Raw genomic sequence first — 21506 nt, 5'->3', positions numbered from 1 at the left:
GAATGCAGATTAGCCACAACTATAATATAATATTCTGCCGGGCTTTGATTTTTCTTCCTCTGAGGCCTTCTTGAATGGCATGACTACCGGGCAGGTGTCATTCTTTCTTACCTTTTTTTCTATGTTTCATCAACTATGAAAAAGTCTACAGTGTTGAATAATTTCAGTGAGAGGGGCTGTGAGAGATCCTAAGACCTGGTGATCAGAACAGTCTTCTGGAGAGGAATGGCCTCGGCTAACATCTCTGCCGGATTAGCTGCCATCTGTACTGAATTTGTGAATGATTTTGGAGTTAATGAAGTCACACTTTGGAGAGAAAATATGCGGGGCGGGGGGGGGACACACACCAAGAAAACCCTGCCTTTTAAACAAATCCTCCTTTCTTGTATTAACAATTTTTAAAATTTGTATTTTACAATATTTAACCTACACATAGCACCTAATGGGCTTAATGCCATGGTATAGGACAAAACGGGGGAAAAGAAAAGAAAATTTAATACCACAACTCTAGGTGAAGCTTTTCCTTTTTTTTTTCTTCCTTTTTTTTAATGCACTCTTGGCCACACTAATAAATTCAAAATTTAAATTCAAAACTTCAGTAGACTTTTCTTAAGGATCTGTCATACTTCCTCCTTCAGGCAGTCTGTGCAGACCACCAGAAAACATCTCAGATGAATGCCAAGGTCTGGGAAATTTCCCAGGCATTCTCATTTTCTTCTTTTTACAGCTCTTTTAAGAACAAGTTTATCTATAATTACATGGTATTTTTCCAGACTTTCTTAATTCCAATCACTGTGTCAGTTCACTTTCACTGGAAGATCTTTACTTCCCAAGCTAAAACAAATAAATATGTACATATACCAATATGGTATAATCATTCTTTTTAAATTGTACTGGGAGTCAGAGCTAATTTCTTGTTTGCTACCTGATCCTCCTCCTTTCAAATGTCATTACTCCGGAATATCTTCATGCTGTACACCATGGGTGTTGCTACTTCATAACTTGCTGCTAAGCAAGGTTTGGGCGTGGGAGAGGAGATTAAAGAAACGGAGGGTGCTGATTCTGTGCAGTCTTTTTTTCCTCTCACTCTCCACTTTGTCCTGTTTGCCAATGTGTGCATTGTTTAACTATTCATTCTCCAGACACTGTGAACCATGCTTAGACATTCAGGATGCAGTCGCTCGTGCACTAATTACAAACAGCTTCCTGAATTTGCCTCGTATCTCGCATCTTTTGAAGACAAGACTTGCTTATGCTTACCCATACAACTTTACTCAATGCTTTATCTGACACATGTTTCTTCTTTTGGAGCAGCAAAGCAGATAGCTTTTGATTACCTGTACATAGGAAGCATTTACTATTGCAGTGTATATCTCTTTAACAGTTCCTTATACATTGTATGATTCACTCCCCTATCAGTCCTTGTCATTTATGTTTTAATAGGTTACCAACTTCATTTTTTCATATGTAGTCTCACAAACTTTAATGACAGCCAGCACCAAGTTTTAAATTCATTTTATTCGTATTTGAAAGTGAGGTATGGGCACTTCTTTGTCTGCACATCCTCTCTCACATAATAGCATAGATCATTTCTGTAAAACATTGTTAGTCTTCCTATAGACTAAGGAGATTCTGCTTGTTATTCCATTTTCTAGTTGCTCATCAGTCCACAGTCAATTATGTTGATGCTTTATTACTTGAGCTATACAGCTATAATAATTTCAGTGTTTTTTTAGCTCTTCAAAGCATAGCGTTATCCTACAGGTAGGAGCTTACTATTTTTTTCTTGTCTACCACACACAGCCTGCTCACTGAGCAGCTGAATGATTTCACTTGACTAATAGTAAGTCCATTACTATTCATAAACTTGATGACCTCATCAGTCTTGAAACAGGGTCCATAAGTACAGGATACAGAATAGAAGACTCTCAGAAGAGGATAAATGAAAGACTGCTTAGTATTGTACCTTGAGACTGCAAGGTCTCAGATGATCACTTTGTCTTTGCCTGAGTTTCTTATTCATACAGTCTACAATAACAGACTAGAATAATAGAATAATATTTTATTATCATGTTCTGTGGCATAACAGAAAAGAGTATATTCCTTCTCTGCATCTTGGGTGAAGCAGTAATGAATGCCATAAAGATTGCTAGTGCTGCTGTAACTGTAATGATCCAAGGACTTACAGATGAGGTATAGCTTTTTTAATAAAGTCAAAATATTTTACTAGCCTGTCTGGCTGTATTTGGAAAAAAATAACATTCTTTCAGGCGCAGAGGCCCTTTTTTAGATCTGAAATAGAGAAAGTAGACTTTAAACAAAAGTTGAGGACAATTTCTCTAATTTTAATTAGATAGCTATCAGTTACAGGAACTCTGTGAAGAAAAATATATATACATATATATATATATAGTTACCACCAATGAAATAGAATGGTATGAGAAAGGTGCTGAAGAGAAAAAAAAAGACATTTAGCTCTCAAAAGAGAGTTAGGTAGTTTACAACCTGCAGACATACAAAGGTTAGAAGGGAAGGGAAGGAGATTATAAAGTTCAATAAAACCAGAAACTCATTTGAGTCCATTGGTTTTGGCTTGCAGCTGAGTTTTGAGGTTCTGTTCCAGGTTTATCTTTGAAAGGTATTTTGTTGGTTTCCCTTGAAAATCAGGAGTAAAAGATCAGAGATGGAATGACTGGTTTGAAAACCCTGTGTCTCCTGTGGCAGCTAGGTGTAGCCCTTCACAAATTACCTGTGCAAGTTCATTCCAGTGCAAAGTGGTTGCTGATTTCCACTCACATATTTATCAGAAGAGCGTACAGCACAGTGTAAGAAATGTGATACAATATGGGAAAAAAACACATATAGAATTCAGTGACCTATTTCTCCAGAGGAGTGTTCCTGTTGGGAAGAGTTCCTCTTCCCATTATTGAGGTGGGTGTTACAAGTGTTCTTCAGCACATTGATTGTTATCCTGAAACAATAATTTTTAAGTATTTGTTTTGTCAAGCAGTGTTCTACATAGATGACATCTGGACTGGAAAAGTAGGCACTTCCTTATTGGCTTTTACCACAATTTCAGTCAGTCTTCAGACTATCTCTGTAATAGTCTTCTATTATTACCATTTTCTTAGATGCTATCTATGGTCAACATCAAACAACATAACCATTAAACTACAGCATATAGAAAACCAGCAAACCAACATATGCATCTCTGTATAATCAGCAACCATGAAAAACATGTCAAAAAAAGTTGTACTATACAAACATGTTCTTAAATACCATCAGATTCACTCAGAGAATATTTCTGAAATCCACAAGTTTATCTGACTTTTCCAGCTAAGCTTGCTAGGCCAGTAGAATTTATTTTGTTGGCCTAATCTCTCTTACCTTCAAGATTGAGACAGTAACAGTGATTGTATAAAGCATAGAACTATACAGATATTGCAGGAGACATTCAGAACAGTCTTGATACACATGTGGAGCCCAGAGCCGGAATATGCATAAATCCATTTATCTGGACAATATCTACCTCTATGTTCTTACACAGCAGTGCCAGTGTATGTATAAAGGATGTTTACCCAGTGTGAAGAGCTCTCTGAGTGTCAGTAAAACTACAATGCTCGTGAAGTTTTACATTACACAGAAGAATTCTTAAAAGAAATTTCCTTATCTCCAAAGTTTCTAATTGACCCATGTCCATCAGCAGTTTAACATGCCCATATGTGTTGTCTTATTGTGAAGGTGATGTACTACTTAAAAGCAGGTATCTCTTTTCAAAACTAGTCAAGACATACTTTTCATTACTGAGATATACAAAAAAGGTGAATTTTTATGATGTGAATTGCAGATCTTTATAGTTAATCTTGGTGTAACGCTAGTTTTGAAAAGATGTCAGTTGCAGCCTGCTGCGTACTGTTTTAAAGCAAGTACTATTTGGAAAAAAATAGGTAGGATGTGATCTTCTAACTAGCTGTTATCATTATGCATACTTAGTACAACTGATAGCTTCACATTGCATAGGTAATATCAAATATTATACTACCTCAACTAAATACCTGATGTACAGTAACTCATCTTGTTGCACTGCACTGTAGATGGTGTAATATTAGGCACAAAAGGCTACAGATTATTATATACTATACATATATGTGGTATATTCTTCAGAGGTTTCTCATCATGCTTTAACATTTAAAACAATTTACAGGCAAGTTATAAAGGAGGCCTTATAATTCTGACTCACTCATAGTGAAGAAACTTTGATCATTTTATCCAACCATAGAAAACCACTATAATAAATGATATTACCACTCCCTACATTTTTTTTTTTTTTTTTTTTTTTCATCATTCCAGGTCATCCTGGCCCAAAAAACAGCAGTCACCCCATAAAAGGACTTTTACTTTGCTGTATAAACTGAGAACAATACAAAGAGCCATAACAGGACTTTCTAATATGCTACAATAATTATAAAAGAATTGAGCACAAGGTAAACCTCCAAGCACTTTAAGAAATATTTATAGTAAAAAATTTCAAATGCATTGCAAAGATACCTTCTTGTCATTCAAGATTTTTTTTTAAATGCCCAATATAAGATTTATGGGATTTGTGAATAATAAAGTGCATTTTTTAATACTTACATTTTTATTCTAATAAATATGAAAGATACAATTGTATGCTTTAACAAACTTTCTTAAAATGTGATCCTCTCTTACATTTCAACTGTGATCTTCCGTGAGAAATGGTTGTTTCCATTTCTTCCTGTCTGCTAAGAAAGAATGCAATCCTTCTGCTATCATCTAATTAGCAGGAATGGGACTATCCATGCTGCAGGCACAAGCACTAACACACGTTTGAGGAGCCACTGTGTAGACATCAATGAACACTTTATTAAATTACACAGTTTTCTAAGCAGGCACGGTCCCTCAGTGCCCCAATTCTTTATGCTTTAGTGAACTGCCTTTGCTCTCTGAAGCTGTAAGGTTTCAGCTTGAGCTGAAGATATAAACTCCTGATGAGATTATGGTGAGTTTTTAGATATTTGGCATGCTTCTGTGCTTATTCTGCTTCTCTAATAAGGCTTAGAGTTTGATGGCAGGTGAAAGCATTGGATAGCAAAGACTAGGAGATTTAAAATTCCACCTGACCCAAAGGAAAAGAATGTCTTTTTCATAACCATTCGGCACTATTCGTTACAATTCACCCTCTTCAGGAAAACCCTTCAGTACAGGGAGAAAGAATATTAAGTCCCCAGGTCTAGACATTCAATGATCTCTCAGTTTTGGCTCGTGACAACATCCAGATGGAATTTTCTGATCTTTTCATCTTCAGAAAAATCGTGGTCTGTAAAAGATGGATTGTAACGAGTAAGAAAAAGAAAACGGGGTGTCAACAAAATCTCTTTAGCATATGCTCTTGTGTCTAAATTACGGTGTTATAATAATGCAAATAGATTTACTTTCTCTGATGAATGACTATTTTCCTCCTACTCCATACTTCTTCAGAGAAGAAAACATTCTGGAACTAATTTTTTGCTGCTTCCTATCAACAGGTCATTGTCCTCTTCTACACCATCACTCTCTTCTTCCCTTCCCCTAGCATGCATGCTAAATATCAGAACAGGTTTGTTGGTTTGTTGTTTTTTTTTTAAATTGTGAAAGGTTTTTTTTGTTTGTTTTGGTGGTTTGGGTTTTGTTTGTTTGTTTGGTTGGTTGTTTTTTTAATTAAATAAACAAAGAAAGAAAGAAAGGGAAAAGCAAGTATAATCAAATACTAAAATCTATAGCTGGTTTGGGGTTTGTTTGGTTTTTTTAATAGATGGAGTACTACCTTCTTTATAAAAGTGTGCTAATAATGGAATGTGGATGTTTTAGAAGGCAGCATGGCCATGGGCTAAACACAAAGGGGATAATCACTTAGGAAGGAGTACATGGGATGAGTTCAGGGTGGCATAGGAAAGAGCTGTATTAATTCTCTATCTGGGAGAATATAGCAGACAGCTGATGGGATAAATGCAACTCCAAAATCTTATGGAGACTCAGAGGACTGGCACAGACCTTATCTAAATGGTAGGGAACCGTGTGGCTAGGACTGTATCATTTGATGTGGAAAAGCATGTTATGCTGGCTGGCAAGCAAGAGAATTGCAGTTGCTTTCAACCCACAACAGTAAATCTACAGCTGCTTTTGAGATGATACCAGATAAATGGAAAAGGATGGTGTTGAGCTGGAATCAATAATACATATTCATATATAGGAGGATAGGGTGGCCACTGGTAACAGTGACACCAGACGTAGGAAGACATAATGAGGAGAAATAATGTCATGGAAAAAGTTGGGATAGAGCTCTACAGGACCCAGCTTGAAAAAATCTTGAGAAATCCTCTGGTCACGCTAGCTGCAGGCAGCCCACTTCTGAAAGCAGCTCGCTCACACTGTTCTTCCAAACCTTCAGTCACATCACATTTCAGCTGCCAACTACCCCTGCAAATATATAGGAAGTCTTTCTTAATGCTTAACCTAAATCATCATTGTGATTGAAGTCAATTGCTTATACTATCTGTGGTATGCATTGAGAATAATTTCTTATTTTCAGCAGTGTTTCTGAAAACTACAGTCTTGCCACCTTCCTCTTTTTTCCTCCTGTAGACTAGACAAATAAGTGTAGTCGTTCTTTCCTCCAAAATGGTACTTTTTTCCTAAACATTTTGTTACTAGCCTGATTTCTGATCATTTACATGTTGGTACTGTGATGTTCAAACCTGGACACAGCATTTGAAATGAGGCTGAGTGGAGAGGAAGGGTTATTTCTTAACAATAATATTCCTGTTCACATATCTTCTCCCCCCCCGCCCCCCCCCCCCTTTTTTTTTAAGACAAGTGACAAAAAAATCCACTATATTGAGATTGTTCAGAAATATTATACTCATATTCCTCAATTATTTTCTCCAGAACGGTGCCTAGGTAGTATATTCTTATGTTGTGCAACCTATTATGATTTTTCCACTTCTTTTTTTAAATCATATCCTACACATTACAGATAATTTTTTAAATCTTTTTGGAATATTTTGAATTTTAATTCTTTCTTCTTTTTTTTTTAATTCTGGTGGGTGTTTTTATGGACTCTATAAATGTAATTAATAGTCCTTCTAATTGTTCATCCAAATTACACAGAAAAATACTGGGTAGCTACCAAGACCTGTGAAAGTTAACTCAGTATATATAATCAGATAGGAAAGAGCCATCTAGAAGGGAGAACAGTATGCAGCAAGGAATGAAATGCTAAGGGGACCTCACAGGCTACGGAAATGATAAAGATTTAAAGAACTTTTGCATATCCACAAGTCACTTACCACTTTGTGACTGCTGCATGCATAACTTCTCTTCCAAAATTTTAGGGGCAAAGGTAAATTTAAATGTCTAAGTAGAGAATTACCATAATACCATGCTACTCTTGATATCTTGCTGTGAGACAAAAGTGAATTCACCATACAGAGAGTACTAAGATTTATTTTTAGATATCCAAGTAATCTAATTAATACAGAAAAGCCTCATTAATAAACAATCAAAATTGCTATGCAAGATTACTTACTAATATCTTATGCCTTTTCTCTGGTGTTCTGCTCACCTTTTCAATGTCCCTCTACTTCTTAAGACTGAGGGTCTTCCTTAAGAATAACAGGGAAGGGTTGTGGTGAGGCATCTGAAGATCTTTACAGGGAAGAGGACAATGTTCCCTGCAGCAGGGGCACTGGGAGGAGTGCGGTGATAATGCTTTCATCCTCATTTTACTGTCCGCTTGGGGTTATCTTATCCATTTTTTGGATATCACATTTACTGAAATACCAGTGGAAGGCAGACTGAATCTTTAACCTTCTGCTTTGAAATCAGTATAGTGTATGTTAGCTTGTTTTTTTAATAACAATTAGGATTGGTACTATATAAATATGCTTAAAAATGAGACATAAGGTATGCTTCTATGTAATCTCTCTATTCCCTAAAATATGACTCAACTCTTGTAGCAAAAATTATAATGCTCAGTATTTCCTTTTCCTTTGTTTTCTCTGCTTGTGTTTCAGTCTTTCTGCCCATGAACTATGAAAATAATATGAAAACCTCTCACTTGAGTGAAGTAGTTTTGACAATTGTGAAATATGATTTGTATTACTAATTAAAATACATCATTCCTGAAATGTTGGTTGGGTTTTTTTAAGTTAACATCAAACTATGCATACTCAATTCAAATTCCTAAATGGATCAATGGTTGCAGGACTTCACAAAGAGGATTGAGTTCTAAAGTTCAAAGTTATAGCAGACTACTTTGCAAATTCATGTTCTAATTTAATAACTCAAAGTGTGGTCGCTGCGGTGTTTAAGTGTTCCACTGGAGGCTATGAAATAAGCAGCTTATTGACAATTTACCAATTATCTCCTTAGTTCAGAACTAGGCAATTAAATTATGAATGGCTTTAGGCAACTTCACTGGGATATAATAGATAAAGCAAGGAACATAAATCTATAATACAAGGAATGATGAGATTAGAATCCATTAAGAATTGATCTTTTGAAAGAGCTCATTTTCTTGCTTCAAGTACTCTTAAAAACCTTTATAAAATGTATTGTCTTCTTTTTCCCTTAAGGGATAACTTACACCTATAAGTTACACTTACAGAGGGAACTCTCTTGTTTTGTTTTGAATGAGTCTCTTGTAAAGGTGTCTGTTTAAAGTACTTGCTTCATCATACTGTGCTCTAAAGCATTAGAACTTTATTCCTGGTTTTGATATAGAAATGGCAAATAAGTTAAAACAACTAAATTAGCTGAGCTAGGGGCTCTTCTGAGGCTCATTGAAAATGCAGCTTTTAGCTGCCTTCCTACTTCCATTTTTAGTAGATCGTTAAATAGTTCCTATTATTTCAAAACCTAGCCAGAGTTCTGAACTTCATTTATGACATCATAAGCCAGGAGTCAGAGTTCTAATGAAAAAGAGAGGCACCTTACCAAGTTACCTACTTCAAGGAGGAAACAAAAATGGTAGCAATTATGTCTCATGGCTGATGGCTGTAGCCACTTTGAAAGAGGGTCTGCAGCCTGTGGTGATAGCTCTATCCTGGTGGCTGGAGGGGGACCAAAGTTTTTGAGAAATGGGGCAGAAAATAAGAAAAATTTTTCACCGTGGCTGTATATAAGAATAGCTCTGTTGGTGTCACCTCTGCAGAACGAGAACAAAACAAAAATAAAATATGCTCCAGTGTCTTCCATTGTAATAAAATTAAAGATTGTTCTCCTCATAAAATTCCTATGTAGTTTAACCTAATTTGTCATGAAACATCTTTGGTTCCAAAAATATCTTCCTTTCGTACAAACATAGCAAAAAAGGACTGAAAGACAAGATTAGAGATGTGAATAGATAATGGCTCCCAACTGAAAGAGAAATCGTGAAAACAGAAATGGCATTGCATAAATATCTTTCTTTAAACCAGCTTTTTGAAATGTTACACAATTAAAATTCAGTTCAAGTTTGACCAAGGTTAAATACAGAACAAAAATGATAAATGGCAGCTATTCCAACTGAAATTTTTTGCTGTTCAAATTTGCTTTTCACAGGAGAGAGAGGTTTACTAAGATTTCTTGATTAAATAAAATACACAAGCTTTTGATCTATATTACAGATTTTACTTTAAATTTAATTCTGCTGAGTTCCAAAAGCAGCTATACTTTAATACAGAAAGATAGACAAAAAGAGGAAACTGTTTGCTAAAGAAATAACATCTCAGCTGTAAAAGATTGGCCTCCTGGAGCAACCTTGGAACCAACTTCCAAGTAAATGGAAGTCTGAGAAGTGCATAAGTTAAAGGTATTCATGGCCCATCTTACATGTCCATTAAATCTCATGAGTTTCAAATGGTATGAATTATGTTCTAGTATTATTAAGGGGATTGCATGACTGAGCAAGCAAAATGTAATATTTTCCAAATTTTGCAAAAAATTACATTTGAAATTACATGAATACAGTTGGATTTGTATTAAAACATTTTATTTTAAGTTCTGAGAGCTATAGAAGTGATTAACCTGTGGAAAGTGAGAACTGCTAATTGCTTTAAAATTGTTAGCTGAAAGCTAATGGTGAAATGCTTAATACCTTCAGTGATGATTAATCCATCTCCTCCATACTAGAGATTGTTCCAAGAAAACTTGTTAAAAATAATACCAAAACAAAAACCTGTATAAACAAGAGCAGAGCACAATGTTCCTCTATAGTAAGTTTAATGTAATTTAGAAGGGTATTGCACAGTAATATGGAACCTCAAACATATTTGATAGTTTTTAGAAAGCTTTAAATTTTTAATTTTTTTTTTTTCTTTGTTTCTTTTCTATTGTGGGAAGAAGTTGAGAAGTGATCTTCTGGAAGAAGAGGGAGAGAGAGATTTGAGGAGAGAGACTGGTGAAATAGTTTCGTTTAAAACTATTTAAAGCTATTTAAAACAATTTCCTCTCTTTAAAAAAAAAAAAGACTTAGTTGAAGCCAACAAAACTATTAGAGTTCTGCTGAGTTCTCAGACCCTCTTCTAAGATAAAATTTTCACCAAATTTAGACATTTTTCCAATTACTTTTCCAGGGAATTAAAGAAACAGATGATAAATTTATCTTCTTCTGTTGACTGTTCCAGCTCTGGCAGGGTAGCCAGAACACAAATACGCAATGCATTATAGAACTGGGACTTGTGTCTGGTGTCTGTATTTATATATTTAAAGGTTTCCTTAATCTAATTATCTTCAAGTATTTCCTTTATTCCAGTGCTTTTTGTTTAATTGTTATTAGTTCAGTCTTCTTTTTTTTTTTTCTTGTTTGTTAGCTTATTTTTAAAGGTAAATGTTACAGCTTTAGTGTAGTTTACTATCAAACCAATTACATTTAAAGCAGGAAGCTGAACTCCAACAGGAGTCTCAAAGGAAGGAAAAGACCTTTCTGCTACATACATCCATTAAGCAGCCATGCTTGCCAAGCCCATGTGCATTAGCTACTTTTGTAACTTTTACAAATTTCATCTGGGTTTTCATTCTGCTGACCTAATTTAACAAGAAGGAAATTCAATAACAGCCCCTAATATTGAAGCATTATTTCCCAAGAGGAATTTAACAACACTTCTACATCAAATAATAATGTGTGAATAATGGAATATATATACACTGATGGCAACAAGAAAGCGAAAAAAAAAAGAACAAAAAAAAACCACCCAACACCAAAAGAAAGAAAATATTATACCTCCTTTTCAAAAAAACCCAATAACTTTCCAATTTTTAGGGAAACTAATAATATCCTGAAGAGCTAATTTCAACTTCGAAATTCCTATGGTCTTTGAGAAGAAACATTTCTAAGTATCTGAGAATAAATCATAGCCCTCCTCTCTCACTCAGTATACTTTTGTTTCAAAAGCACATATATATATGAGTTGTGATTAATTTCCAAGGTGGAGTATCATAGCTCCAGTTCGTACATGGTGATACAATTCAACATATGTTTTTAGTGGTTTACATTAGAACAGATTGTTCTGAGTAGTATTCAAAGATCACAAATCAAATAAGTGTCAAAGTTTTAGGAGAAAGGGAAGGGTAAATGAAATGATACATAACTTGGTGTTTATTTAGACAAATGGAAATGAATGCCTGTCAGTTACTGTGAACAGTCTTGGGGCTAAAGTCCTTGAAAGCAGTGGCTTTGAGAAGTTCTTTAGTCTTCCAAATGTTGGAGGAGAGGGGAAAAGGTTCTCCTGAGAGAATTTAACTCTGAAGACAAAAGCTGGTTCCTGAACTGAATCTATTCAGTTATTAACACGCACACACAGAGTGTCTTTTAACTGTAAGAAATCACTACATTTCATAAGCTTTCCACTCTAAACCCCTGACATTTTATTGCAAACTCTTTTAATCAACACAGGCTTACTGAATATCTTAAGTAGCACATCCATATCGAACTGAAACACAGAAAGAATTTCTGAAAGTTTAGAGCTCTACTTTGAAAAATAAAAAATCTTTAAGATGATAGTGAGCTACAGTATAATGTTATTGAAAGCAGAAGACACATAGGATTGCTGTGTGCAATGTTACTTATCAAAATCAGAAGAGGAGAAAAAAATACCCAAGCTTTTTACTACTTGAGTTTTGTACCACATGTGGAAGAATATACAAGGAACTGCAACCACCATCCAGGCATTTTGATTTCTGTGGGCATGCTAAAAAAAACCAAACCAAACAAACCACCCTGATTTAAAATTGGCAAAAACTGTACACTATGAAGATGAAAAATCATAGTTTTTCATGATTTACTGAAGGAAAACATTACCAAATGATCTCACTAGCAAAAAGTGTTGCTCTTTAAATGCTGGGATGGAAGGGAAATGAAGTGAAGAGAACCTGCCTAAATTTGTCTTGCTGAAGTAACATTTCATGGTTCTGTCAGAAGAAGGAAAAACTAAAAGAAAACAAAGCAAAACAAAAAAAGAAGTGGAGACAAAACAAAGATGAGTTAGGAGAAGCTTGCCTTCTCTCTGTAATATCACTTCCCACAGTGACACTAATTTCGGTACTTTCCAAATTTAGTTATTCAGGATACTTGCAAAACAGGCCCTCATTTTTAAAACACTTCCTACGTTTTAAGGCTAAGTTTGCATCACTCCCTATTGCAAGATCATCTCAAACTTTTTCTATTTAAAAGTTTGCTTCTTGTCATGTTGTATTTCTTCTGATGCATATGATGCTCTCTTTTTACCATTTAAAATGCCCTGGAGAACTGGTGTTTTACCATTTCCTCATTTCTAAAACTACTTTGTGTTGGCTTTTCAGTTCTCTTGATAGTAAAATTAATAAAACACTGGAATTCTTGTAAATCAAATCGGATGGAAAACACTTGAAGCAAAGGCAGCAGTATTTAACGTGTAAGTTTCAGCAATATTAATCCCCCAGTCTCTATAAAGAACACTCTTAGAAGTTTCTAAATTGAAAGGTTTTAATGGGGAAATAGTTGATGATCTCAAGGCACTCTTACTCTTTCTTAAGAAGTGTTTTGACAGCAGCTACCCCACATATTCACAGTGTTCTCCCTATCTGGATTACCTTTATATTCCTAACCAGGTTGCTTTCTATGTCAATGTTTTGTATGTATGTGCAGGGTACAGTAGCAGGGATGTTGGACAATAGGGATTGAATGCATTTCAACTTACATTGTCTCTTCTCTGTTTACTTTCAGGATTTGGTTACTACGTACAGTTCAGAGATGAGTTGCTGGAAACTACTTGGCTGCATCAGCAACTAGAGACATAAAAAGCAAGTCAAGAAAAACAAAACTGTAGACGCCATCGCTGACCAGCTTGAAGAGCATCAGCAGTGGAGAACTATGACAATACAGCAAGTCCTATTACTTCTGCTGCTCTGGATGTGGCTGCCACATCCCTGTCATACAGAAATGCTGTTCAGAAGGACTCCTGATCTCAGACCCAAAAGCTTTGGAGGACGTGCATCAGGAAATGATGGAAAAGCAATTCACCGCCAGAAGCGAGGCTGGATGTGGAACCAGTTTTTTCTTTTAGAGGAATACACAGGATCTGATTATCAGTATGTAGGCAAGGTAGGTTTCTCATTAAGTTTTCTATATAATTGTCAAGTTTACTTATTTTTCTACAGAGCCCTAGTTTCTATGTTTTATTCTAATGCATAGGAAGCAGATTTCCAGGCAAAATATATATATAAATATATATATAGTTTGTCCTGATAGAATCACTAAATTAATGTTGCTAGTTATTCAGTTATTCAGAAATATTTGAATGAAACAAATGAAGACACCTTTGACAAATTTGTTTGCTTTAGCACATCGGTCCTACCACAGCCCACTCAGTATCTCTTCTGTATCAAAACATAATATTTTATAATTCATCATAAAATTCTGTTTCAGCTCTTTCTCTTTGAATATTTCATGTTTCATACAAGATAATGCATTCTTTTTCTGTGCTTATGTTTGAAGAATGCAACCTATTTTGAAGATAAAATATTCTTCCTCTTTCACTCTCCCTGAATCTCAATAAGCTGCAGTGAGTAAAATTCATTAACAACCGTGTGATAGAAATGAGATGGTTAGGAAGTGAACTACAATAGAAGTCAGCAGAACTGCACATGTGACTGCATAGCCTACTAAATGCATACATAAAGCACACCTGAAGTGTCCTTTAAATTATTTTCAGCTAATGCTTATGTTTTGCCATGGGATTTATTGAAAAATAGATAATGTATAATGTCACAATAATATTCAAACAGGTACAAGGAATTAATTCAAAATGTTAATTTGCTTGAAAGCAGAAGTTAGTGTCAGCAGTAGTGGGTACCAGTTAGCACAAATTGTTGCTGGTAAACACAGAAATTTCATTTTCTATAATCCAGGTTTTCATTTTTTACATGGTTTTGAACTTGTAAAATATTGCAGAGAAATACTGACTTGTTGAAAATCACAGAATCACAGAAGAACTGAGCTTGTAAGGCACCTCTGGAGATTATCTAGCCCAAGCCCCCTGCTCAAAGCAATGTCAGCTAGAGCTTGCTCAGGACTATGTCCAGTTAGATTTTAAATATCTCCAAAGGTGGAGACTCCACAGTCTCTCTGGGCAACCTGTTCAAGTGGTTGAGCACCCACTCAATAAAAACTTTTTTCCTATATTCAAAGGCAGTTTCCTGTACTTCAGTTCATGCCTGTTGCCTCTTGTGCTGTCACTGGGCACCACTGAAAAGAGACTGGCTCTGTCTCCCTCACTCCTCTCCATCCAGTATTTATATACATTACCAAGGCCCCCCTTGAGCCTTCTCTTCTCCAGGCTGAACAGTCTCAGCTATCTCAGCCTCTCCTCTTATGAAAAACGCTCCAGTCCCTTAATCTGGCCTTTTGCTGGACTCTCTCCAGTAGCTCCACATGTCTTCTACTGGGGAACCCAGAATTGGACACAGCATTCCAGATGTGTCTTACCAGAGCAGAGCAGAGAGGAAGGATCATCTCTCTTGATGTCCTGGGGATGTTTTTCCTAAAGGACCCAAGGGTTCTGACGACCTTCTTTGCTACAAGGACACATTGCTGTCTCATAGTCAGCTTGCTGTCCATGAGGACTCCAAGGTCCCTCTGCAAAACTGCTTTCCAGCCAGTTGATTCCCAGCATGTACTGGTGCATGAGATTATTATATTATAAAAAATTTCTTGAAAGGATTAAGAATGTTGGGGAGTTTGAGAAAGGAAATGCTTATTAAAATTTAAGAAATTTAAATACTAAGTAAAATTTAAGACTGCAAGCTTATGAATGTGTAAACTGCCTTTTGTTTCCACTTTTTATTTGTTGCTTTGAGTCTGTAATTTTAGCACAAACATTTGAACGATACAGCCATTTCCAAAGCATGTTGAGAGCCTTGTAAATAGTTCCTATATCTATTTCATACACTTATCAAGTGTAAAGTCATGCCTCTCAAGTGTTCCAAAGTATTTAGGCCAGTTCCTCAGTCCAGGCCAGACTGATAGCTTATGAAAATTGACCTTGCCCACAAAATGGGAAGTGTCACTGTATCAAAACACTATGCTATTGTATTTGGAAATGTATTACTTCCAGAAGTCCCAAGAAATAAATAGCTTTGCAGGGCACCCTGAATTTCAAATTATTTAGGCTCCTTCAGAAACCTGCTGATTACTGTCTTTTATTGCATTGGTTTTGAATATTTATGATCTCAAATCACAAAGTGAGAGTGAAGGCAGACTCTTTAGAGGAAAAAGGGTTAAAATTTTTATAGGCTAACTCATCTGCATTAGAAAAAGAGAGAGAGATGTTGATAAACAGGGAACTACTTTGGTTGAGAGAAAATAAGCATTTGCAAATGGGAAGTGCTAAGCAAAGATAAGTAAAGAGTCAAATAAAGAGTACAGAGCTGAGAAGAAACTTTAGCATTTAAGACTGCACCTTCACTTTTTTTGCTCTGCTTAGAGCAAAAGCTTGTTAACTTGAGCAAGCAAATTTAGTATTAACCTGAGTATATAAAGTTGCCCTGTAGTAATTTTCTGACAATTTTGGGGAAAGTGTAGAAAACACATGCAAAAGGAAGAGTATCATAGCATTGTATTTGCATGGGGAGAGTTTTACACAAAGGAAGCAAAATGAAACAGAGATTATATGTGGAGCTAAAAATCGATTGCTACTCTAGTTAATGTTTGAACAGTCTGATAGCCCAAATTCTCAAATTATGAGAGAAAAAATAATTAATTACTAAAATCATAGTACATAAACGTTCTCTTTTCCCTCGTGTTGCACTCACCTTTCCAAAGGCCACCTGAGTTGTATAGTCAAAATGTTTCTGGATGTTTCCTTTTATCTGATTTTATCCAAAGCCAAAATTATTTCAGTAGATGGGTGACATAAAATGCCACTTTCCTGTTAATTTCTCTGCAACATATTTGGAGGTGGTATTTGGAAATTATGTGAGATAGTAACAGCACAAGTTAGAACTCAATGATTTGTGGTCAATGACTAGGAGAGAATGTTTGTCATGGAGAGTTTTCAGTCAAAAATAAGCACTGTGTGATTTTTAAAATTGACAAAAATAGTTAGAAGACAAATGTGCCAGTGAAAGAATCAGCAGAAATTCCAAAACTGAGGCTACCACATTCATCTGGATTTGTGATTTACATTTGCTTGCTTTCTGAGCTCATGATTGATATATTTTTTTCTTGTTTCTTATCCTGCATCTATATATCTGTCAAGGGAGTTTGAAAACTGTTGAATATCACATTACTCTTGGAACCAATGTCTACAATTCACAATGCAATTTATGCATTCATTTATTCACTGTTTAAGTCAGCTTGAGAATGTTCTACTAGAATAATATGATGGAAATGAGGTTCAATGAATGAATAGGATACATAATCCAGTAACAGCTGAAGAGTTCCTTGTTTAAGTCAACCATGCTTGTGAAATGGTGGTAAAGTACGTATTGACTGATTATGGACATTGACTGATTGCTTCAGGTCAGTATTTATTATTATTATTATAAGAAAGAAGGATGGTCATCCTTTCCTTCATGTAATACACTGCATCCTGAGGGTAGAAATCAAAATGACATAAGTGAATTTTGTATATGGAGAACCTCAAATAATAATTACAACTGTAGTTTCTAGTAAAGGTTGAAGCCATAAAAAGAGCAGTGTAGGAAACCAGACTTATATATATGTATTACATATATAACTACCTTTGCAAAAATATACTAGAAGACATTAATTCTGAGACAAGGTACTTTTCCTAATTTCAGAGAAACAACGCAGGGATGTTCAAATAGAACCTTCAACCTCATATCAGAAAAATAATTTTATTCATATTTGGGATTAGAGTTATGGTTAATACTTCCTTTATGTCTTCTTCTGTGCAGAAAGTCTCTGTATGCTCTATTATTCTCTCTTAACATACAGAGAGCTGATTCATGATTTTTATTTCTTTTTGCTAGTATATAGTTTCAAGGCCCATTTATTTTTTTTTTTCAAATAAAGTGATACAATTACAAAGTATTACGCATTTTCAAACTTGTTCTGAAAAACTTCAATTTCCCATGAGTACATCCAGAAAAAAAACATTTTTCTTTTAAATCTAAAAATTATATTCTAACAGATGGTGTAAAGAGCAGAACATGTCAACCTCACTTAGTTCCTCTCAGTTCAAGAACCCCAACACAGACAGAATTCTGAGGAAGGGACTTGGAGTATTAGAGACGTATGCATACATGACAACAGTTACTGGTTCGTAGCCTATCTTTTCCTTTTAGTAATTATCTGTGTCTATTGACACTGTGGATGATACACTACAGAACTGGTACCTGAAGGAGGGTCCCACAACCTTAACTTGATAAGTCTGAAAGACAGCTATCCTAAAAGTAATATTGCTTTTAGATACCTCAGCAAAAGCGTAATGTGTAACAAAAGTGTGAATGGAGCCCATGACAACTTACGACCCAGTCATAAAGATCTAAAGTAGGGAAACCTCAGATGTTGCTTGAAGTCTAGATAAATGTATATGTATTGGAATTAAATATACTGTTTTAAGTTAGTATTGCAAGTATTCCTTCATATTGGTTAGTATTGTTAGTATTGCTTAGTATTGTTTTATATAATCCATAATCCAATGAGAAATATTTTACACAGAATTTGGCAACATCAGAGGTAAAAAGATGCATTTTCCTGAAAGTCCATGTTCTGTCAATGTAAAAGGATAAAGATTAGCTAAGATCAGATGTGCATAGAGTTGTCACTGCTAAAGAAACAGTCAGTTTTAAGGAAAGATTAAACAAAATAATTTCCTGGGGGAAATGAAAACCAGAAACCATCCTGGGAAGGAATTCTGAATGGACTTTTCTTTCTGATGAACCAGCTACCAAAAATACTGGTTTGGGAGAGAGAGCATGTTGTCTTAATTTCAAAGGGTTTGCCATCAAGCAAGACACACACACACACACACACACACAAAGATCCCAATGAAGTGGTGCTGTTGTAGTGGTAAGATGAAGACTTACCAAACCCTTTCAAAAACTTCTGTATTCTGATTCCTGAAGAGTGTTTCTACCGTAGCTCTTTTTTTATGAAGACCTTTGGTGCCATGAGAGACTAAAGAGTAGGATTTTGAACTGCAAGTGCTCATATGCAGGCTTAATATTTGGTAGGAAGATCTGGTTGAGCATAAAATGCCTCCTTTTCAGGTGATGGAAATCAGCTCTGTGGCACTGAAGTTCTGTAGAGGTTGAATTTTCAGCTAGAGCAGATTCTTGTGATGGGGATCAATGAAGAAGAATGGAAAGGGAGGAAAGATATTCTGCAAACTGAATAAATGAATTGTGATCTGCTGTGCCTAGGACTCAGCTGCCAAGGTGAAAGGGGACAGCTCGTCCTTTAACAGTTTCCACTTGGAATTTTTTTGGTGTAACGCTACTGGATGCAAAAAGCAAATTGTTCACAGCTGTGTATCTTCAAAAATCTTATCTCATTGAAGATACTGCAGTGTGGTGGAATCAATAATTTGACAACGATATTTAGAAATTTATTTATTTCTCAGACTTAACACGTAGGCTGTGAAGAGTGTTATTTAAGGCACTAATTTATGTCAAGGATACGAAAGCTTGCTTTTGGGAGTACATGTGTGGGCTCCTAGATATTTCAGCACAGGGCAAGAGTGTCAGAGTGAAATATGTTTCAATTTCTTTTCTTTTTCAAGGACTGGTTCTTCTCTACCTCTTCTTGCAGTCCAGAACACAGGAACTATGATGGCTTCTCAAAACACATGGTGCAACCATTGTTTTTCCATAACAGCAGAGGCATCAACAGCTTCCTGTAAGATTGACCTGGAGGCTGATTGATTTTCAGTGAGTGCTGAGATGAAATTCTTTCTCAAACTCTGTTGGGATCCAGCTAGTATGGAGTTTATGACTGTAACTGGTTAGACTGATCATTTACTTTAAATTTAAACATGCAGAGGGTGTATATTTTCTGTTTGCAAAAGGACTATTCCTTTGGAAACCTCAGTGTATGTTGGAGTCTGACTTCTTGTTTCACTAAACATCTGCAAAAGGTATTGGTGGTAAAGAGCTAACCTGGCTGAATAGTAAGTTTTTATTCCCATAAAGAATGAATTATTTGTTAGCTACTGTACTGGATGTATCCCTACAAGACACTGCATTTTTCTGGATGACACAGCACAGAATTAGCAGACAGTTGTTGAGAAATGCGAAGGCTTTGCAGTATCTACTAGTCTTTTAGTGAAGATCAAAGAAGCGACAGTCGTCATGCGCCTGAATCCAGAGCCAGATATATTTGTTCAAAGGCTGTGGATCCCCAGATGTCTGTGTGTATGAGTTTCTTATAAGTGTTGTCAGGTAACAAGAGAAAAGGGTTTAGACATTTGGGTAGGGCATACTGAGAGCATGCTCAACCCAACTGCTTAAGGGGATGATCCCCAGTGTCCAAATTATCTGATGGCCATTTTGCTCAGATGTGCCAGGCACTGTAAATGAAAGACCTAAGTGAGCATTCCCAGTTGCTTCTTCAGACTGGCAAATCTTGGAAAGGCTGAGGAAGAACACAGACCTACAGTGAAACTTCAGTGCTTCACAGTGAAATAGTACTGGAATGGATTACTGTTCTTTTAGACTTCTTCTTAGGGATGCAGGCCGCATCCAGCAGAGCTGAGGGTACATGTTCCAAGGCAGTTTTGCCCTTCATGGGGAGTTCAGTGTCAGTATTTGTTTTGTTAAGGAGAAATGCTGGATGCATTGAATGCCTCTCTGCTTAAAATCTGTCCTTAAAGACCAAACAGGCAGACTGCTTTGGGATTGTGCTTTTTCTCTAAAATGGTAGTCAATAGGACTGTTCATCCAACCAGAACCACATAGCACTGCAAGAGACATGTTTCATAACACCAGTGGGGCCTCATCAGATGCTGGTTGCTCAAACTGCCAAGTGAGGTGTTAAAGGAGATACAGTATACGTTGGTCAGAAAGAAAGAAAGGAGGGAGGGAGAGAAGGAAGGTAGGAAGGAGGAAAGGAAAGGTATAGGCAAGCAAAATGAAACCAAAAAACCTAAAAAGATTAAAAAGAAGCCTAACTAACAGTGGTGTCATTCAAACTCTAGCTTAGCAGAGAAGATCTGGTTTGACAGAACTGAAAGGGAGCGTGTCCTATATTTTTGTTACTGTATGAGCTGGACAGAAGAGAAAGAGCTCAGAGCATGCCAATGCCTGTACAGGTGCTGCTAGGGAAAAACTGCCTGGCTAACAGGGCTAATCTAGTTGTATTCAAATGAATATGTCTTCTTTACCAACTGGTATGGTGAAAAGAGGGGAAGCACCATGCTTCTAGGTTTGTACCTGCGTCAAATCTTCACTGGCAATGAATTCTGTGCCAGTTCCAGGCTCACATCACGTATCCATACATAGCTAATTGCCAGAGGACCTTGAGTCACGTGGGAAGTGATGCCCTGGTGGACAAAGTGATCCATGGTCCCAAGAAGACAGAAACCACTCTCTGAGACTACAAGACTCCAAACAGAGGAGCAAGTCAAACCACATAAAAAAGAACTAAGACACTAAATTGCTTAGGTAGACATATCTATCTATGTCTTAGGTAGACACATGTAAATGTGCTTCGAGACAATAGCTTGAAACTAAACACTAAGCTTAGACCAGGACCATTTTCACTTCTATAGGTACAGTTTTATAGGGTTTTTACAGGGTTTTTTTACAGCATACTTTGCATAATTTTAAAAGTCATGATAACTGGAAAAGTTATAGTAAATGAAGTGGGATATTATCTCTAGAAGTTATATTTGCTCAGCTTTCAAGCAAATACCAATTTGATAGTCTGTTTTTGTTTCTACTTGGCCTCTATAGGACCATAAGTATTATATTTAATAAGTTTAACAGTGTTAATTAATATTAATTATTTACCAGTGTTAATAATATTA

At 36.0% G+C, this 21506-nt stretch overlaps 1 protein-coding gene across 4 annotated transcripts in view; it reads left to right on the top strand.

Moving 5' to 3' along the window:
- The window catches only part of CDH10 (cadherin 10), a 99145-nt gene that overhangs the window by 28202 nt on the left and 49437 nt on the right, over window positions 1-21506 (top strand). For all 4 annotated transcript variants that reach the window (XM_049823977.1, XM_049823979.1, XM_049823975.1 and 1 more), the window contains exon 2: window positions 13241-13618. In XM_049823977.1, coding sequence (XP_049679934.1) covers window positions 13388-13618 — 231 coding nt within the window. In that variant the 5' untranslated portion in view covers window positions 13241-13387. The remainder of the gene's footprint in view (window positions 1-13240; window positions 13619-21506) is intronic.

Source organism: Accipiter gentilis, chromosome 20 (assembly GCF_929443795.1).
Source record: "Accipiter gentilis chromosome 20, bAccGen1.1, whole genome shotgun sequence".
NCBI classification, from domain to species: Eukaryota; Metazoa; Chordata; class Aves; order Accipitriformes; family Accipitridae; genus Astur; species Astur gentilis.
The sequence above is the reverse complement of the archived record's forward strand: the minus strand, read 5'-3'. Positions and strand labels throughout refer to the sequence as shown.